General features: G+C 41.9%; 1 protein-coding gene across 1 annotated transcript; it reads right to left on the reverse strand.

Moving 5' to 3' along the window:
* Positions 1 to 66: 66 nt before the first annotated feature.
* Positions 67 to 12,457, reverse strand: STAMBPL1 (STAM binding protein like 1). The gene is made up of 10 exons (XM_074154419.1): positions 12,374 to 12,457; positions 11,253 to 11,470; positions 9,224 to 9,299; positions 7,759 to 7,854; positions 6,074 to 6,428; positions 4,950 to 5,074; positions 3,899 to 4,036; positions 3,145 to 3,257; positions 1,484 to 1,583; positions 67 to 123 (listed from the first exon to the last, which is right to left on the reverse strand). The coding sequence occupies exons 1-10, from the start codon at positions 12,455 to 12,457 to the stop codon at positions 67 to 69; spliced, it is 1,362 nt and encodes a 453-aa protein (XP_074010520.1).
* Between the last annotated feature and the right edge of the window lie 5,258 nt (positions 12,458 to 17,715).

Below are 17,715 nucleotides of genomic sequence, written 5' to 3' on the forward strand. Positions count from 1 at the left end.
AATCCCTTTTTTTTTTTTTTTCTGTTTTGGCTGTTTGTGTGGGAACATCGTGATTGTCCACCCGTATCACCTCAGGTCCAGCACAATTATCTTCACGTCTTTCCCGACGACGTGTGTACACGGCTGCAGGAGAAGTCCACCCATTACTCACAGAAATTAATGTCAGTAAAATAGCATGAAGGCTACTGTTTCCTTTTCATTTTCCGAGCCTGCTTAACGCTATGCCTGTCTATCCAGCTTTGGGACCTGTTGCTCTGCCTGTTCACAGGCAAACCCGACCGTCACGGGCATGGACTGCTGCATCCGACAAAGACTACAACATCCCATTGGAAATACATTGATTTATTTAAATAAATTAATTATTATTTAGCGCTCAGCCTGCGAAACAGATTCTAAGTACAGCTTAGGACTCTCTTAGTCAAGTTTCGTGAAGCTTCCTGTATTGTCACCCCTAAGATTTTTTTCCTTTGGGAAATGAGGCTCTGATCTTACTGGTTTTGCTGGGAGATCACTGTGTTTTGGGGCGTGTATCTGAAAGGCTGTCTGTGTTTGATGTGTGATCCCAGCGGCGTGTCTGAGGATTATAAATGGGCTCAAGTGGCTGGTAATGTCAGTGATGAGCTGAGTCCGTAAAGGACCGCTGGAAAGAGCCCATCTGGAACAAAAGGTCTTAAGACTTTTCAGAGTTGGACTTACCTCCTCCTCATCCCTACAGTCAGTCATAAAAGAACAGAAAAATACAAAACAGAACCTCAACCTCCCCTTCTTTTGGGGAGTAATACTGCCATTCTGAGAGTCCTACAACAAAGAAGTCATTTCCCGCGCCTTTCAGCATTGCTTCTCTGCATTTCATCAGTTTATTTTGAGCTGTATGAGATGCTCTGTATTTGAAGTGAGCCACATTTAAAAAAAAAAAATCTTAATTATTCAAAGGTAGAGACTGTTGTCTTCCAGACAGCAGTGACATTTCTAATAATTCTGACTGACTCTACTGTTCAGCCACGCATACAGCGTACTATGCTAACAAAACATTAAAAAATGTGGTAATTGCTGAGAAAGGCTTATGAGAAGCCAGTGGAAAATTACGGGCAATGAAGGAAACAGGGTTTAATCTGCTCATAGCTGCACCTTTTAGCAGCTGGGACGTTCTGTTGGGACACTACAGCTGGGGAGACAAACTGAATTCCTTGTTTAAAAACCGAAGGGCTCGGGAATAACTCCCACTTTTGAAACTGGGGCTTTTTGCTCCTTCTGAAAGCAGATAAAAGTGGTGCCGGATGGTGACGGCCTCTGGTTTGTCACCATTCGAATGGCAGTAGACTCCCGATGTCTGCCTCAGTCACGGAAGTGAGGGTAATGAATTCTTAAAATGGGGGGGAAAAATGATAAAGAAATCTAATCTGAAGCACGTATAATTTCTGCTTGCAGCAGAACCATGGGCAAAAATTTAAATAGTCAAAGCCATGTTGGGTTATTTACTTACATTAAATAACCTGGGGTCCTTCGTATGTGGATGGAATCCCTTCTTTTTACAGGCAGAGACTTCTAGCATGCCAGCGTTGGTAAGCCTGAAGATGCCGGTGCTGGAAAGCAAAAGTGGACACTCCTGTTACACGCTGTGCCCGTGACACACCTCCCAGGTCTCACACAAATCGCTTTGTTTAACAGAAGCACAAGAGAATGGTGCTCAGTGACCTTTGATGCACAGGAGCCGAGGCTGAGTTAGACTCTTAAAGGTATTTGAAATCAAGGGGAGTTGTGTTCCCGGAAAGGAAGGGATGATGAGGGGAAGGGGAGAAAAAAAAAAAAAAAAGAATCACAGTTCTGGTGTTACTGCCATTGGGCAGGTTATTCCCTGAGGGCCCAGGCTGGTTCATAGAGGGACAGATAGAAACCAGAAATTCAAGCGTTCTGGGTTGCATTTCACTTGCTGAACCCTAGAGGGGCAACGTAAAAGGGAGCAGCCTTTACGCCAGTGGCATAAATGACACATCCTCCCCTCTCGCCTCGGTCATCAAGTAGCACAAAGCCCTAGAAAATGTACTGCTGCATATGTATGAGCTAAAACTTTGAGTGTGGACTAAAACATCAGAAAACCCACCCTTCTGTAAAGAACATTAATACCTAATAATTACAGGGCAGCACCTGACTAATCAATGTTACAGACCGGGGTAACGGGTTGCAGTTGGTTCCAGGGTGTCAGCATAAACTATGAGAGCAGTTTGGAAGAGCAGAGATTGGAAGAGGTGCGCTGATGTGCTCTGGGTTACAAAGCCTCACACTTGCCCCTCCAGCTGTATCTACAGCTCTGCTTCCTGAATGGCCCATATAAGAAGTCAGGCAACCAGACTGGGATTCAGAGTAGCCATCTGCAGAGGCAGAAGGCCAGAAAGGCTGGAGAAACGCAGGGTCTAAACACCAGAGTTAGCCCTGGGGCCTCGAAACGCCAAGCACACCAAAGCAGAATCACAAAATTGTTGAGGGTGGAAGGAACCGCTGAAGATTGTCTTGTCCAGCTCCCTGCTCCAACAGAGTCAGCTCAAGCAGGTCACCCAGGACCACATCCTGACAGGGTTGGGTTATCTCCAAGGATGAAGACTTCACACCCTCCCTGGGCAACCTGGTCCACTATAAACCTTCACATCAATACTTAGACAGTTCCAGATTTTCCCAGATACTTATTTTTTGTATTTTATGAAATACAAAAATAGGACCTTATTATCAAAATAAAAGATGATCTTTATCCCTCTCCTCACCAAACGGTGATTTTCAGAGCATCCTGGAGAAATACACCCAACCCCTCCACTTCCTTCATCAGACAGAATGAAGACAGGTGTGTGGTGGGGCACTGGTAATGAGGGCTCTAGGAGAACGGCTCCCTTCACTACTACTTGGGTGAGCAGAGTATAAAAATAAATAAAATTTAAAACCTGGGGCTGGGAAGGAAGGAGGAGAGAGACTCCAGAAACAATAATGTGTGTAGAGACCGGAATGCAAATCTAAACAACTTAAAGAAAACAAACTCCCAACGCAATATCCCTGCCCTTCATCCCAGTGGAAACGTGCTGTTCGCGTTTGATCGAACGTTACGATAAGGAACAAGGGAAAAATACCTGAATATTACTTAGAAAAATAAGAACTCACTCATTATGCTTTGGTGAACAAACAATTGCAATGGCCTCTGGCAACATTAGCTGATAGGAACAATGGGTGTGAAGATCAACACTGGATAAGAACGCGGTTTGTGTTGGATGTGTCTACAAAAAGAAAGGGAGAACTCAACATCGTGAAATATTTCTTACAAATCAAGGTCAACAGACATTCGAGAAGAACAGTAACTTGTAGCAAGTCAAAGTGTCAGTACTTCCCCGGGCCGGTTTCTGAAGGTCCTATTTAAGGCAGATTCTACATTTTTAGAGTGGCTTTTCAGTAGGGGCTTTATGGAGCCACGTTCACAACTGAATGTACAAGCACATTTCTGGTCGTGGGGGGGAAAAGGTGGGATGAAGAAGCACAAGACAAAAGGAATTGACTTGATTGTCCAAACGCCCTAAGAGTGAAATTAATATAAACAACACAATACTCTCCCCCTCAAATTCTGAATATAGTAGAAAAACAAACAGCATTAGAAAGTAATAAAATACCCCTAAATCAATATAAACAAAAGTTGCACTGGCAAAAGCAGGCCCATTGTGTCAACAGAACACCTCATCTGCATTAAGAACTACTCATCTGTGGAGAACATTAGTGCTCATTTACATCACTACAACTAGAATTAAGTGAGCAAATTAATTTGGATTATTCCAATTATTTCTTCAGTTTGTTATTTCCAGGGTTTTTTTTCCCCACAGCGTGCAGAGTCGATACAGAAAAGCCAGAGTCTCTGAGTCACACGTACGTGGATCCAGCCCAAAGTGAGGAGGTTGTACTGATCCTGAATCCCAAACAATTCCTCCACGTTCTCCATGTCGCAGTAGTCTGGCCCTGCAGATTGCTTTGGCACGATTACGTGGGTAATGGTAAATTCATTACGTGTCTGCAAAACAAACACGGGCTTAGGGTGGAACAAACGAAAGAAATGACTAAATGCTGATCAGCATCTGAAGGTTGTAGCCCATCGGCTAAAATAAGGAATATTGCTGCCCTGGTTCTAGTGCAGCCACACGGATTTACTGCCCTCCAAAACATCCCTTAGTGATTTAGTGTGAAAACATACAATTAGTATGCTTTTAGTATTAGTGACAACACGAGATCCTTGTGCTGAAATGTTCTCAGAAACCAGTGTGAAAAGCTTGTCCTTTAAAGTAATTAAAAACATGAAAAAAAGAGGAGGTTTGAGAATCCTCTGCTTATTTTCTGTGGAACTTGGCACATCACTGCCCTTGCTATTCCTTCTCTTTGTACAATTCAGACAGACTTGGACATCATCTTTAAAATTCTTCATGTGCCAGCATTAGCCATGACATCTCTCCCCGCTCTGAAAGGATGTTAAGTGATATCTAGGTCAGAGGAAAAAAAAAACAGCCTGGAAATCAGATGTTCTACAGCCTCATACGGGGATTCTCCTCCTCTTTTTTTTTTTTTTTATGTTGTGCCATTATGAATTTGATGACTCCGGTAGATTCTAACAGTCTTTATGTTTCATTGTCCTGCAACTAAAGCTGCCTTACCTTAGATGAATGCCAGAGAAAGTGCTGGAAAAAGCCGGTATTGCACAGCGTGCTGGAAATCTGGCTGCATTTTATAACGACAGCAGTCAATTTAAATCACGTTTCCCTAATAAAGCAAGCCCAAACTGCTGAAGCGACCACTCAGGTTATAACATGAAGTTAATTGTATTAAATCATTAATCATTTAGATCTGCTTTTGCTCCGAAATGGATACGTTACAGAAAAATACAGCACTGTCAAATACGCCTTCCCCATACAAACGTGAGGGTTAAACTGTACCAGTTTTCCACAGAGAATTCCACATGTCTCTATTCCTCTTACTGTATTTGCCTCTGCAAGCAGCAGGAATTTGTGACAGAGATCCCTGGGCAAAATGACGCCTCTGAGAGCTTCGGCCAATTGAGCTAACAAAAAGAAAACAAAACCAAAAAAAAAAAAAAAAAAAGAAAAAAAAAGAAAAAAAATGAGAGAGAGATAAAAAGGCATTTGCAGCTTACACGGTGAAGTTCCCTAAAATAAGGAAATATACACAGTTACAGGAAATTACTGGAAGTGATGGAATTGTACTTACCACATCACGGATTTCTAATGAGAATAAATCTACATACAAAGTAGAGTGTCATCTCACCCCAAGCTGAGGTCACCAGCCCATAGGACACGCTCGTTAGCCTGCCCCTGGGGGGACAGTGACCTGATTCCACCTCCCAGGCCAGGGTCAACCACTCCAGGTTCTGCTTCTGCTCCCTTGAAGCCCAGGGCAAGATCCAGACTTCATTCTGCAGGAACACTAAGGCTCCATCTCCAGATCTATCTATTGGCACTCAACTGGAACATGTGAAACTGCTACTAATCTCCTCTCTTGAAATGAAGAAACTCTGTGGGACTGTTGTGTGTCCATCAACCTGCTCAGGCTCGTTTCACCATGGACATCCTCATGGTGAGGGTGGACTTGGCTGGGAATGAGTGAAAAAGCAGGACAGGTGGATGGTCATCTCCAAATCCTAGAGAGACGATCCTGTATCCTAGTAGATACCTGTTATACCTAGTATATGTTATATATAGATATACACATATATATACACCCCTAGATAGATACCTAGTAAATACCTCTTAAGATGCCCCTAAGGCAGAGTAACCCATCTCAGACATGGAATAGGCTGCCCAGGGAGGGGGTTGAGTCACCATCCCTGGATGTGTTTGAGTCGTTTAGATGCGGTGTTGGGGGATATGGTGTAGGGGACAACTTTGCAGAGTGGGGTTGATGGTTGGACTCAATGATCCCAAGGGTCTTTTCCAACCTGAATGATTCTATGATTCTATGAACGTGTGGACTTCTCCAAGCAGCAAAGTGACAGGTAAAATAAAAAAGGGGGAAAAAAAAGCAATAAAACCTCTGCACTTACTCTGAACAGCACCTAAAGTGGCCGCTGGTTTCAAGACCCGGTTTACTGGGGGTGAGTGTCCAGCGCAGCCAGATGTGCTGCTCCTCTCCTTTTTTTCCAGTAATGTGGCAGATAAAGAACTGTTCTCCGGCACGGAAATACAGGACAGCATATTCCCATCTATCTGCTCGGGCAGGACCACGCTCTCCTTGATTTTCTGGTCTCGAGCTAGTTCTTGCTTCTTCAGTTGGTCCTCGAAGAACTGGAACTGCTCCGACTCAAGCTGCTGCTGCCGCATGTGGGCGATTCGTTTCTTCTCCGCCTCTATCAGCCTCTGATGCTCGAGTTTCTTCAGAACTTCAGTTTTGTATTTGTTCTGAAATATATGCAAAAATGGTGACATTCTCAGAACACTAAAAAAAAAAGCTACAAAAAACGAAGGGTTTAATAAACCCATAAAATCCTGCCATCAAAAATTACAGGTTTTTGGGAACCTGTTTGCTGAACTGGCAAAAATACAATGATATCCCCTAAAGCAGCATGATATGGAAGGAAAAACAGTGAGGAATTCCCAACACAAAGCTTCCAATCTGCACACCGGTGGTGCCGTGTGCTTTTATGTCAGCAGCGATAGCACCAGCCTCGTTTGCCCGTTGTAATAAAGTCATTAGAAAAAGACTTTTCAGACCAGCGACGGCAAAGAGACCACACACCAGGGTCTTACAATTTCCCTTGCCAACAAGGAAGCCCTTACAATTTTCAACGCAACAAGAGATCCACGAGCCCATTTTCTGTTTTTTTGGGGCAGATTTCATAGTTATCTGGTTCTGTGGCTTGTTGCTGCTCTTTGGATGGGTTGGTGGACTTTCTCCTGCTGTTTTCTTTCCCCAACCTTCCCTGGGTTGCCTTAACCTGGCTTTGGGGCAGGACCTGCCCAGCCTCAGGCACATCAGGTTTCAACAGCTCCAGGTTCCCACAGCACTTCCCTCCGCTCCTTGGAGAAGGAGAGCAGGAAGCACCTCCAGAAGCAAATGAAAAAAACAAACAGAGCAAAATCATTTCTTAAACGTCACGAACAAAATAGAGCAGGAAACAAAGTCTTGAACCAACTGGTGACAGGTATATGAGGTGTTTATTTGGTTTAGTTTTGTTTTCGTTTTGGTTTTTTTTCATAATTCCCTGGGACAATTTTAAGGGAAGAAAAGAAAAAGATGGGTTTTTGCTCAGATGGTCTTTCCAACACAAGTTTTTAAAGCTCCAGATCCTGTTTTCAGTGACTTCAATACACAAGATGAATATATGATATTTTCTTGAAGTATTTACTGGGAGACTCAAACAGGATCAATTCAAGCTTGAGCACATTCAGAGCCCAGGGACCTTTTCCACACGCTCATGGAAGAGCATCAACAGTCTCCTTTTCATAAAGCAGACCCAGAGCCCGCCAAAGGCCTGTTTGGACATTGTTAGTTATTCAGGAGCTATCACAGCACATCTATTTCCAAGCACACACTTGCGTGACTTATTTTCAAATGACCAAGAGATTAAATTCTGAGGAGAAGTGGAAACTCATTCTAAGCAGCCCGAGAAATTATGAGGTTCATGTAGAACTGGCACTTCACTGCTTAATTGTTTAAGAAAATTAAACAATTCTGTGTGACAGAAAAATATTCATACCAACAATTGTTTAATAATCATATGAAACTTACTTCGTTTCGCATGTATTCTTGATATTCTAAGTTATATTTCTTTAAAAGATCTCTCTTCAGTTCATCTGTCCGTGGAAATGCAACCTCCTTCAGTTTCTGTGGGAGAAAGATACTTAAGTTTACTTTTCACTTTTTAAAAGAGCCACCTGGAAAACAAACTTAGCTGCAATACAGATTTAAAAAAAAAAAAAAAAAGGCAAAATAGAAAAAATTACTGCTCTTCTCCCAGAAGAAGAAAGGAAGAAACACACACTAGATAACCAGCTTATGAAACTTCTATAGTACACTAATTTCAATAAAGCTCTATTAATTTACGTCAGTGAAAGGTGTGACACGTCTGCTTCTTATCTCAAGGACAGATTAGTCCTTTGCCTGGCAATCTGTTGTCCCTGTTTTGTTTAACAGGCCTGTGATGAGTAATGTCTTTGTGGTAGGTGTAATTTATAAAAGAGCTAAGCCCAACTTTCAGTGTTTCAGGCAGGATCGTCACAATTGTCTCTGGGACTCCCTGGACAGAAATACTGAATATACTTATTTTTAGGTGGGAAAAAAAATGTTTATTTACAGAGATGGCTGCACCTGCAGCTTCCTGTGACAGCACCACCAGGTAAAACAATTTTATTTTGTAAAAAAAACCAATGCCCAATATTTTCTACCGATGCAGAGATTTCTACAGAAGAATTTAGAGGCTGCAGGGAGGGAAAGAGACCAAGTGCTTGATCCTTGTGGGTGCCACGGGAGGGAGCACGTCTGATGCCCTTTCTCAGCAGGGATGTTTTCCTGGATTGTGGGCCACAGTCAAAAATTTGGCATGAAGCATTTTGGCTTTGAATATGATGTTATTCAGCTTTACCAGCAGAGAAAGCAGGCAAATATGGCAGCCTGAAGCAAGAGACACTTATGCTTATTCTCATCGGGCAGTTCCGGATGTTTTAAGTTCAATATAAGGATGTATTTGACATTTCTCTTTTAATTAAAAAAATTTTAAAAAGCTAAACTTTTTACATACACTTTGATTATTCAGTAGGGTAAGGAAATCACTTTTTTAATAAAAAAAGCGGGGTAAGACACCAGTAACGCCACATCTCTCTTTCCCTTGTTTGCACTAGTCAGTCTGGACCATTAACCACTCAGGTAACTGGGATCAGCATCAAACTCCAAGTACTGTTAAATTAGTGTATTTTAAATATGTAAACTGTCAGAAACAGGCGTACCTGGGTTTCCAACAATCTACCAACTTAATCAGAGACCATTCTTGTTCACCTGTTAGAACGATAATTTAATTTCCAGTAACGACCAAGTGATTAATCCCAAATAAAAGATGAATGAGTAGTGGAGGAGGGTGTCAGGAACCCAGCTGCGGAGGCTGGTGTGGGCTGTGCGCGCTGCGGGGAAAGCAGTGCTGGGAACGAACTGGGACATTCTGGGAAAAACATTTCTTAAAGGCCAGAAACCGTAACCTTACCTTAATAATAACTTGTTTTTCTGGTACCGCACATTGGTGATAGTCTCGGTGACTGGGCAGCTTTTCTACAAACAACCTGGGAAATTAAACAGGCACGTGTTTGCCTCAGTAACCGCGGGAACATCCACAAGAGCTTTTATGTTGGCAGAAAAATCAAGGTTCACATAACTGTTAAACACCGAATTCCAGAGGACTTGGAGCAGATTTCTACATATTTGTTTAAACTGAGACTTAAATTCTTGTATAGACTTGTACGGGACACAGAGGGTAACGACAGGAGAGTGTCTCCTACGTCTGAATGTATTTTGGTTTTCATTAGTTGGGCTAAAAAAAGGACTAACTAGCAGCCAGCACCTAAAAATAGCCCTTAAAAGCACCTTCCACCCGGTGTTAATAAATCCTATTTTTACTGTCTTTAGCTGTCCTCAGCTGAAATGCTGCATTTTAAATGGGAAGTCCAAAATGCAGCACCGACTATCATTAAAGCAGTTATTTTTACCAGACCAAGCTGCATCGCTAACTACAACGTTATTAACCAGCCCAGACGTCTCAATGATGGCAACGCTCACCTGCAAAGGGTTCGGAACGCACGGCTGATACCATTCTCTCAGCAATTTGTACCTTGTTCACCTCTGGTCTCCATCGCTTTTCATGGAGACCCAGACATTTAAAATTATAAGAAAGATTTCCTCTAGTTCTCAGAGTGTGGGGAAAATAAGGAGGGAAGGAATGGGGTCTCCTATTATAAAAATTTTAAAATATGCATATGAAAAAAAACAACCTTTCAGAAGTAAGAAAACAACTCAATCAATCTTGCAGCAAAACCAGCTAATTAAATAGTTTAAATCTGCCACTGATATATTTTTCAGGTGGCTATTTTGAGAGTTGTAATGAAAGCTGCCCAGATTTGGTGGTTTTTTGAGTGGGGAGAATAATCATATAATGAACATCTATTATGGATTTTGCATTTAGTCCTGTAAGAAACAATAAATTATACCTAATTCTTTGGAGGAAGAAAACTTAAGAGGCAAAAAGCCATTTTTTTTTCATGTTTTTTAAGTGCTGTGCAACACTACCATCTTTAAGATCAGCAGAAGCTCATGGGGAGTAACTATAAAAGGCTCAGAAATCTTATCAAAACATTGCTTTTTAAACAATTTACAGCAAATGAACTGTATTTAACCAACCTGCTGATAGACACAGAGTAATCTGTGGGAAGCAGTGCTCGTAGTATGGCCTGGTATGGCAAAATTAAACCTCTGCATATTAGGTTAGTTCACGCCTGGCAGTTAATAGATGGGTAGGACTATTATATTAACAGTCGAGATGAAATTATAACAAAGCCCATGAAAGATCTCCAGAGAATAAAGCTCTTCTGCAAGAACACACTGGACATTTTTCTCCTGATCATAGAATCATAGAATGGTTAGAGCTAGAAGGGACCTTGAAGACCATCGAGTACCAACCCCCCTGCCCTGGGCAGGGACACCTCCCACCAGACCAGGTTGCTCAAAGCCCCATCCAGCCTGGCCTTGAACCCCTCCAGAGATGGGGCAGCCACAGCTTCTCTGGGCAACCTGGGTCAGGGTCTCACCACCCTCACAGTGAAGAATTTCTTTCTAGGGTTTAATCTAAATCTCCCCTCTTTCAATTTAAAAACATTATCTGTCATCCTGTGGCTCCCCTCCCTGATCAGGAGTCCCTCCCCATCTCTCCTGTAGCCCCTTTAGGGACTGAAAGGCTGTTACAAGGTCTCCCCGGAGCCTTCTCTTCTCCAGGCTGAACAACCCCAAGTCTCTCAGCCTGTCTTCACAGGAGAGGTGCTCCAACCCTCTCATAATTTTTGTGGCCCTCCGCTGGACCCGTTCCAACAGGTCCATGCCCTTCCTGTGCTGAGAACTCCAGAGCTGGACACAGTGCTCCAGGTGGGGTCTCACCAGAGCAGAGTAGGGGGGCACCCTGATCTCAAGGGTCTTCATTTCCATTTTCTCAGAATTACAAGTCGTAATGACAACAAATGCTTTCTTACGTTATGAACTTATTATAAAAGACAAAAGCGTTCTCCAGGTTCCCCTCCTCCATGTAAACCGAGGCCATTCGCTCCATCTCTACTCCGGATCTGAAGTAGCGACGGGGGGTGATGTCTTCGTTGATGGTGATGTTGCTGCCGAGTTTGCTTAAGGCACGGACTCTCTCTTCGGGGCTCACCGAGACGTCTGTGTGGTCAGGAATAGCTACTAACTTTTTCTGGAAAAGAGCAGAGAGGTGGGCAAAGAGAAGCAGACGTTACGATTTTGCTTTCGGTAAGTGATCTCATTTCAAGGGCCTCAAGGGAAATCTTCAGCATTTTTCCTCAAAACAGGCATTGGTTTCCCCACTGGTAGCCACAGCTGAAGCATTCCAACATGTTTCTCAAGTGAAAATAAATTGTGAGAGCAATTACAACTAAAAAGTGATCTCATCCCCCTCCACAAATCTTCCAGCTACAAAAAAATCCTAGAAAAACAAAAAGTTAAGATAAAATTAAGTAAACCCCCGTAGAAATGACAAACGGCAACACAGAGAGTGTCCTCTTGAGAATCTCACACACAGGAAATTCTACAAGATTCTGCCTTAAGTTACTGAAATAATTTGATGGGGGGCCTGAATATTCAGAGTCCTATTACACGAGGCATAGGGCATGGCTGCTGGGTGTAGTTCAGCTAAAAAAGAGCCATAAATTCCCCTGGTCAATCAACAGTTCACTTCTAATGTTCATTTCCAGTTTCAAACCAGGCAGCTGAAGCCTGAGAAGTTGGAACTAACTCTACCGAAGAAGCAGCGCAGCTGCTTATTATAATCATTACCTTCCTGTCGAGTAGTTCAATAATTGGCTACTGTGAGTTGCTTCCTCTTATTTTGATGAAAATTTTTACTCCACGTATTCAAAATGTTCACTTCGGCTTCTTAAAGGCCTGATGACTGAAACAAGCTAAAACCCCATAAACCGCACATATAGAAATACAATAAATCCCAACAAACCCATCGGGCAGGAGGTGGGAGGAACCGGGAGCGTTGCAGGAGGAGACCCCTGTATCCAAACATCTCCTGAATCCGTTCCTATTCCAAAGAGGGGGCTCAGCCACCAGATCATTTCTGTGTGATACGTACCAAGGAGCTGACGGTGAATGGTTGCTCCATGTTGTTCTCCATCTGCAAGGCCAGGAGGTCACTCTTCTCCTCCAACCTCTCCATCTGGCCGTGAAGGGTGGTGTCACCCAGCTCCCAAGCTTTGCAGCCACAGTCTCAGGCTTGATTAGCCCCAGGGAAAATTGGACGTAGATACATTGGTTGCGGTCATGTGCTGGAAAACATATGACAAGTCATTCAGATTAAAAATGCATTTAAATGTCACATAAATTTGGATGCCAGCACCCACTCACTGCTTGGGTATCACAGTACTTACATATTTAATAATAATCTAAAATTTACCAGGCATCTAAAACTTCAAACCCGAATGCCTGGGGGCTTACAGGAGAGTTATGGACTGGCTTACCTGTTCTAATATTATTACAGGGAATTAGAACACATGACAATCAATTATTTTTACAATTTTTTTTAAAAAAGAACACCCCAACTTTCAAGCAGAAAGTGAAAAACTCAAAGGTTCAAGACTAGCACAGAATCTGTGTTTCCTTGAGCATATGTTTTGACAAACACATTTATAAACAGTGTGAATCTGGCATCTCTTTTTCCTGCTAAGCCTATAATTAAAAATAAAACTTAGCACACAAACCCCTATTGGAAATATAAAGCAAGGAAAATATTTCAGGCACCACGTGTTCTACCTGCACAGCTACCTGGCTCCAACAGCGCTCAAAACGCAATGAACTCTGATGAATCAACTGATAGCGATGGCTTCTTGCACAGCTCTCAACAAGTAAAGACAAATATTTAGACACGTTGTGGTCATCAGCAAAAAAAAAAAAAAAAACCAAAAAACCCAACAAACCCCTGAAAGGGAAATGAATTATTTAAATGACACCGGAAATATGAAAATGGAGCTCCTAATGTGTTTTTTCACTTCCGTGCACTCAGTCTAAACAGATTCGAGCCTGAACGTCGAAGGCACTTTATACATTGCAGTAAATAGGCTTTATGCTTTTGTAAAAGCATGAAGAGTGGGTTCAGCAAAGACATTTTCTCAGCTCACCTCTCTCCAGAGGCCAGAGGACTCTGGGTTAGAGAAAAACAGCCCTAATGTGGTTTTCGTCGGCTGCATTTCTCAAGTATTGAGTTCTGTATTTGAGTCTTCCTCATTTTTTCCCAAAAACTTACAGCATCTATTAGATGAGTCCTTAATTTTAAGAATTAGTGCAAGTATTACAGAAGATATTAAATTCATTCAAGTATTACACTTTCTTTGGAACAATCAGATTCCTCCTGTTTTATCTGTAAAAGCCCTTACTGGTATACTCAGTCCACCATATTAATTCAGCCTTAATCTGCTTTTACCTATGACCCCACGATCTCAATGAATATGTTCTTGCTTGACTTTACACCCATGTTTTCCCTTCTCAAGATTTTTATTCTCACCATCAGAAATGTCACAGGTCTTTGAATTCAATGAATTCAATTTCAAGACCTCCTTTTTTGTTCAAATTAAGGTATTCAGGCCCGATTTGTCACAATTTGTGACCAAAAAGACCATGGAGCATGGCTTGTACACCCAAGACATCAACACTAGTTGTGGTTGCAGTGCTAATGGAAACCATTTAATTTTACGTAGCTGGAACTCTGGTGGAAATGCTCAGCTTGGCTCTGCTGCCTGTTCGTTGCTTATTCACGGGCTGCAGAAAGGCCCTGTGGGACCGCGATAATTAATTATTTTTGCTTTAGCCTGCGCCAAAAGAAACGTACTGCCTTGTGGCTGGTTCCACCTGAAACCCTTCTTCAGCTGGACCACTGTCCATGTGGGGTGGACTGTGAAAGGAGAGGGCTAAAAACTTGGCTTTTTAACAGAGCTCATGTTAGCCCTCTGCCCCGGCAGCTCAGATTCTAAGCAGAAATAAAATCTTCAATTAAGAGACTCTGCATTCATACACTTCGTGTGGCTCAGGAATAACAATTCTAAAAAAATATCCAAGAGCTGAAAAGCATGTGTTTTAAAACCCTTTATTACTCACTTATCCATCACTTTGTTTTTATTTCCCCTAGAAGCAACGGGGGGATGTACGATAGCTGAAGGGAAGGCTAATTCTGCTCTAAAGCATGCATCCAAGGATGACAAACTGCAAAATATTCAACTTATGTATATAAATTATTTATTATATTATATATATATTTATATATTATATATATTATTTATATATAACATATAATATATTATTATATATATTATATAAATATATAACATATATATATTATATATATAAAGAAATAATTTCAAAAGCAAAGGGTGCAGAAATGCATTTCTGTTCAATTCCCTACTTCAATTGGCAGCTTTTGAGCCAGACAACTGCTTTTCCAGCACTTTCTCCCTTACAGACTTTCTTCAAAGTCTAGTGAGGAAATGGACTCTTGAGAGAATGCCCTGGAGATGCTTCCCTTTGGAGGACATGGGATACGGATCATGGACTTCCTTCAACTACCACCTGGAAGACCTTCCAGTGGGAAAATGTCAGTGCAACAAGTGGGCAACACAAAAGCCATTAATTGGAGTTTTGTTTTGGGTTTTTTTTGGGGGGCAATATTCCCAAAGAGGTCTTTGTTAAAGAAGCCTGTGATATCCCCCAGCCAAAATGTCTTTGGAACTAGCACAGGAAGACATCAGAGGACCCTTCACTTGCAAACATTTCTCATCTTGGTTTTCTCTAAGAAAATTGAAGTTATAAATATGTTATTTCAGTGATATTCTTAACCTAAAGAAGCATTAAGGTGGGGGGAGGGGAGGAGGGGGAAGTGTGATACCAGGTATTTTAAAGAGGAGACATCTGGTTACAGCAGAAAATCACAGTTCCTCAAAATTGTGCCAGAGCTTTAAAGAAGCTCTGTAGAGAGCACAAGCCAAGCCATGGAGCAAGAGCTGAGCAGAATTGCTGCAAATAAAAAGAGGAAGCTGACTTTTTAAAGCTGGTTTCAGGAGCACATTAAAAACCAGACACTGTAAATGAAGAACAACTACTAGGATGAATTTATAGCACTTTTACAAAAATGTCAAGTAAAACTCATAAACATTAGCTATAAAAATGTCCTAAAGAGAACGTGGGCTGTCTTATGACCACACTCCAATATATTATCCTTAACACGTGGGCACGCTGGCCAGAACTATAAATCATTAATCATTAAAATGGAAAAGGTTAAGCTTTACTAAAAACGCCACTCCGGGCACGTCCGTCGGAATGTCCCCGTGCATGATGTTCCTCACGGTGCTGCCCCACAGTCACCTCCATCTTTGTACAAGTCGTAGCTGATCCAAATTAAAATCAAATAGACTTTTAAAAGTTTCCTCCTCAAACTCAGGCTGTAAGGGCGGTGGCAGAAACACGAAGCCAGCAGAACAGAGAGATTTACCCCTTTCTGAGGCAATTCTGCCCTAAACGGATACGAGCTGGCTTTGAAAACACACCCCACGAGGTCGTACGGTGCCTACAAGAATTGCCCAGTTCTGATGAGTGACTCTTTTTCTTCTGAAAATACCCTCAAGAGCAAAGAGAAAGTCAAATACCAAACCTCTCTGTGCAACAGAACCTAATTATATTCACAAATACAAAATAATTATGCTAAAAAAGCAAACAACACTCCAGCCCCAACCGCAGGGGACAAGCAGCAATGCCAGCGTGGAGCTGCCTTGGTCTATTTAGAGTGTAAAGTGCTCTAAATTATAAGAGTAAACGTGGATTTTTTTCTGCTTTACTATTTCAGACACTTCAACTAACTTAGACAGGCTTAACATTTGATTAAGAAGAAATGTCTGGACATTTAGCAGGCAAATCAAGCTTTTTCCAACGACGGATGTTCTGAGAGTTGTTATCAGAATATAAGAATTTAACATCTATGTATATATTTATATATATGTATTTAACATCAACAAACTTCTTGATTTCATAGCGAACAGCACTCCTCATCAAATCCCATTTCCTCCTCAAAAAACACTTCTACATGATCCAGCTTATTATACTATGCATTAATCCATTATTAAATCCAGCTTTGTTAAGTCAAAGCCCCTCAGCCACAGAAATAGGGTAAAGCAAGAAAATCAACATTTGAAATGACATTGAAAATCATTGTTTCTGTTCAGGCTGACAAGGATGGTACCAAGTACCCGAGGAGTGAAAAGTAGAGAGTGCAACTTTAACTTAGAAGTATATGCAAATAGTGGTACAGGGAGATAGAATAAGTATATCATAGAATCATAGACTGGTTTGGGTTGGAAGGGACCTCAAAGACCATCCAGTCCCACCCCCTGCCCTGGGCAGGGACACCTCCCACCAGACCAGGTTGCTCCAAGCCCCATCCAGCCTGGCCTTGAACCCCTCCAGGGATGGGGCAGCCACAGCTTCTCTGGGCAACCTGGGCCAGGCTCTCACCACCCTCACAGCAAAGAATTTCTTCCCCACATCTCATCTCAATCTCCCCTCTTTCAGTTTAAAAACATTGGCCCTCATCCTATGGCTCCCCTCCCTGATCCAGAGTCCCTCCCCATCTCTCCTGGAGCCCCTTTAGGGACTGGAAGGGGCTCTAAGGTCTCCCTGGAGCCTTCTCTTCTCCAGGCTGAACCCCCCCAACTCTCTCAGCCTGTCCTCACAGCAGAGGGGCTCCAGCCCCTGCAGGATCTCCATGGCCTCCTCTGGCCCCGCTCCAACAGGGGAGATATATATATATGGAGAGATATATATATATGGATATATATATCATATATATTATATATTATTATATAGAGAGATATATGGATATATGATATATATTATATATCTCCATATATATATCATATATATATATCTCACATATATATATCTCAGTTATTCAGAAAAGGTTTTTAAATGTTGAAGGAACTTTTCAGACTTATCAACAAGAAACTTCAGTAAGTATTAGTTTAATCATTAGTTCCCCCTTCATAATATATTTTTAAATTCCAAGGGAATTGGCCACTACACAATGCCTTCACCGCTCTCAGCAACAGTTGTCAAGAATTTGACTATTAGTCTTACCAAAAAGCTGCATTAAAGAGATCACTGGTCAGATTTTTCCAAAGCACTTTTTTCTCACTCAAAGCTTAGGTTCTGTTAAAAATAACAGTAATATGGGGCATTAGCTGGGCATGTTTTTCAGTAGTGGGTTGTTTCAGAAATACTCATCCTTTTACTTGATGTTTTGGTGGAATGTAAAACCCAGATGTGGTTCCCATCAAAGCCATTCACTTGAGTTCATCAGGATCAGGATCCTTGCAGTATATCTAGAAATATTTGCTAATATAAGAGCTAAAATGTGGTGTAGTTCCACTTTTTACCAGC

The sequence above is a fragment of the Numenius arquata genome, chromosome 10 (genome assembly GCF_964106895.1).
Source record: "Numenius arquata chromosome 10, bNumArq3.hap1.1, whole genome shotgun sequence".
NCBI classification, from domain to species: domain Eukaryota; kingdom Metazoa; phylum Chordata; class Aves; order Charadriiformes; family Scolopacidae; genus Numenius; species Numenius arquata.

Excerpts from the sequence above, each read along its gene's own strand:
- STAMBPL1 (XM_074154419.1), bottom strand. The coding sequence starts at position 12,457 with ATGGAGAGGTTGGAGGAGAAGAGTGACCTCCTGGCCTTGCAGATGGAG. Across the intron at positions 5,075-6,073 it reads CACTTTAGGTGCTGTTCAGA|CTCAATTGGCCGAAGCTCTC; the intron begins GTAAGTGCAGAG and ends TCTTTTTGTTAG. Across the intron at positions 4,037-4,949 it reads GAATTCTCTGTGGAAAACTG|ACACGTAATGAATTTACCAT; the intron begins GTACAGTTTAAC and ends TTTGTTTTGCAG.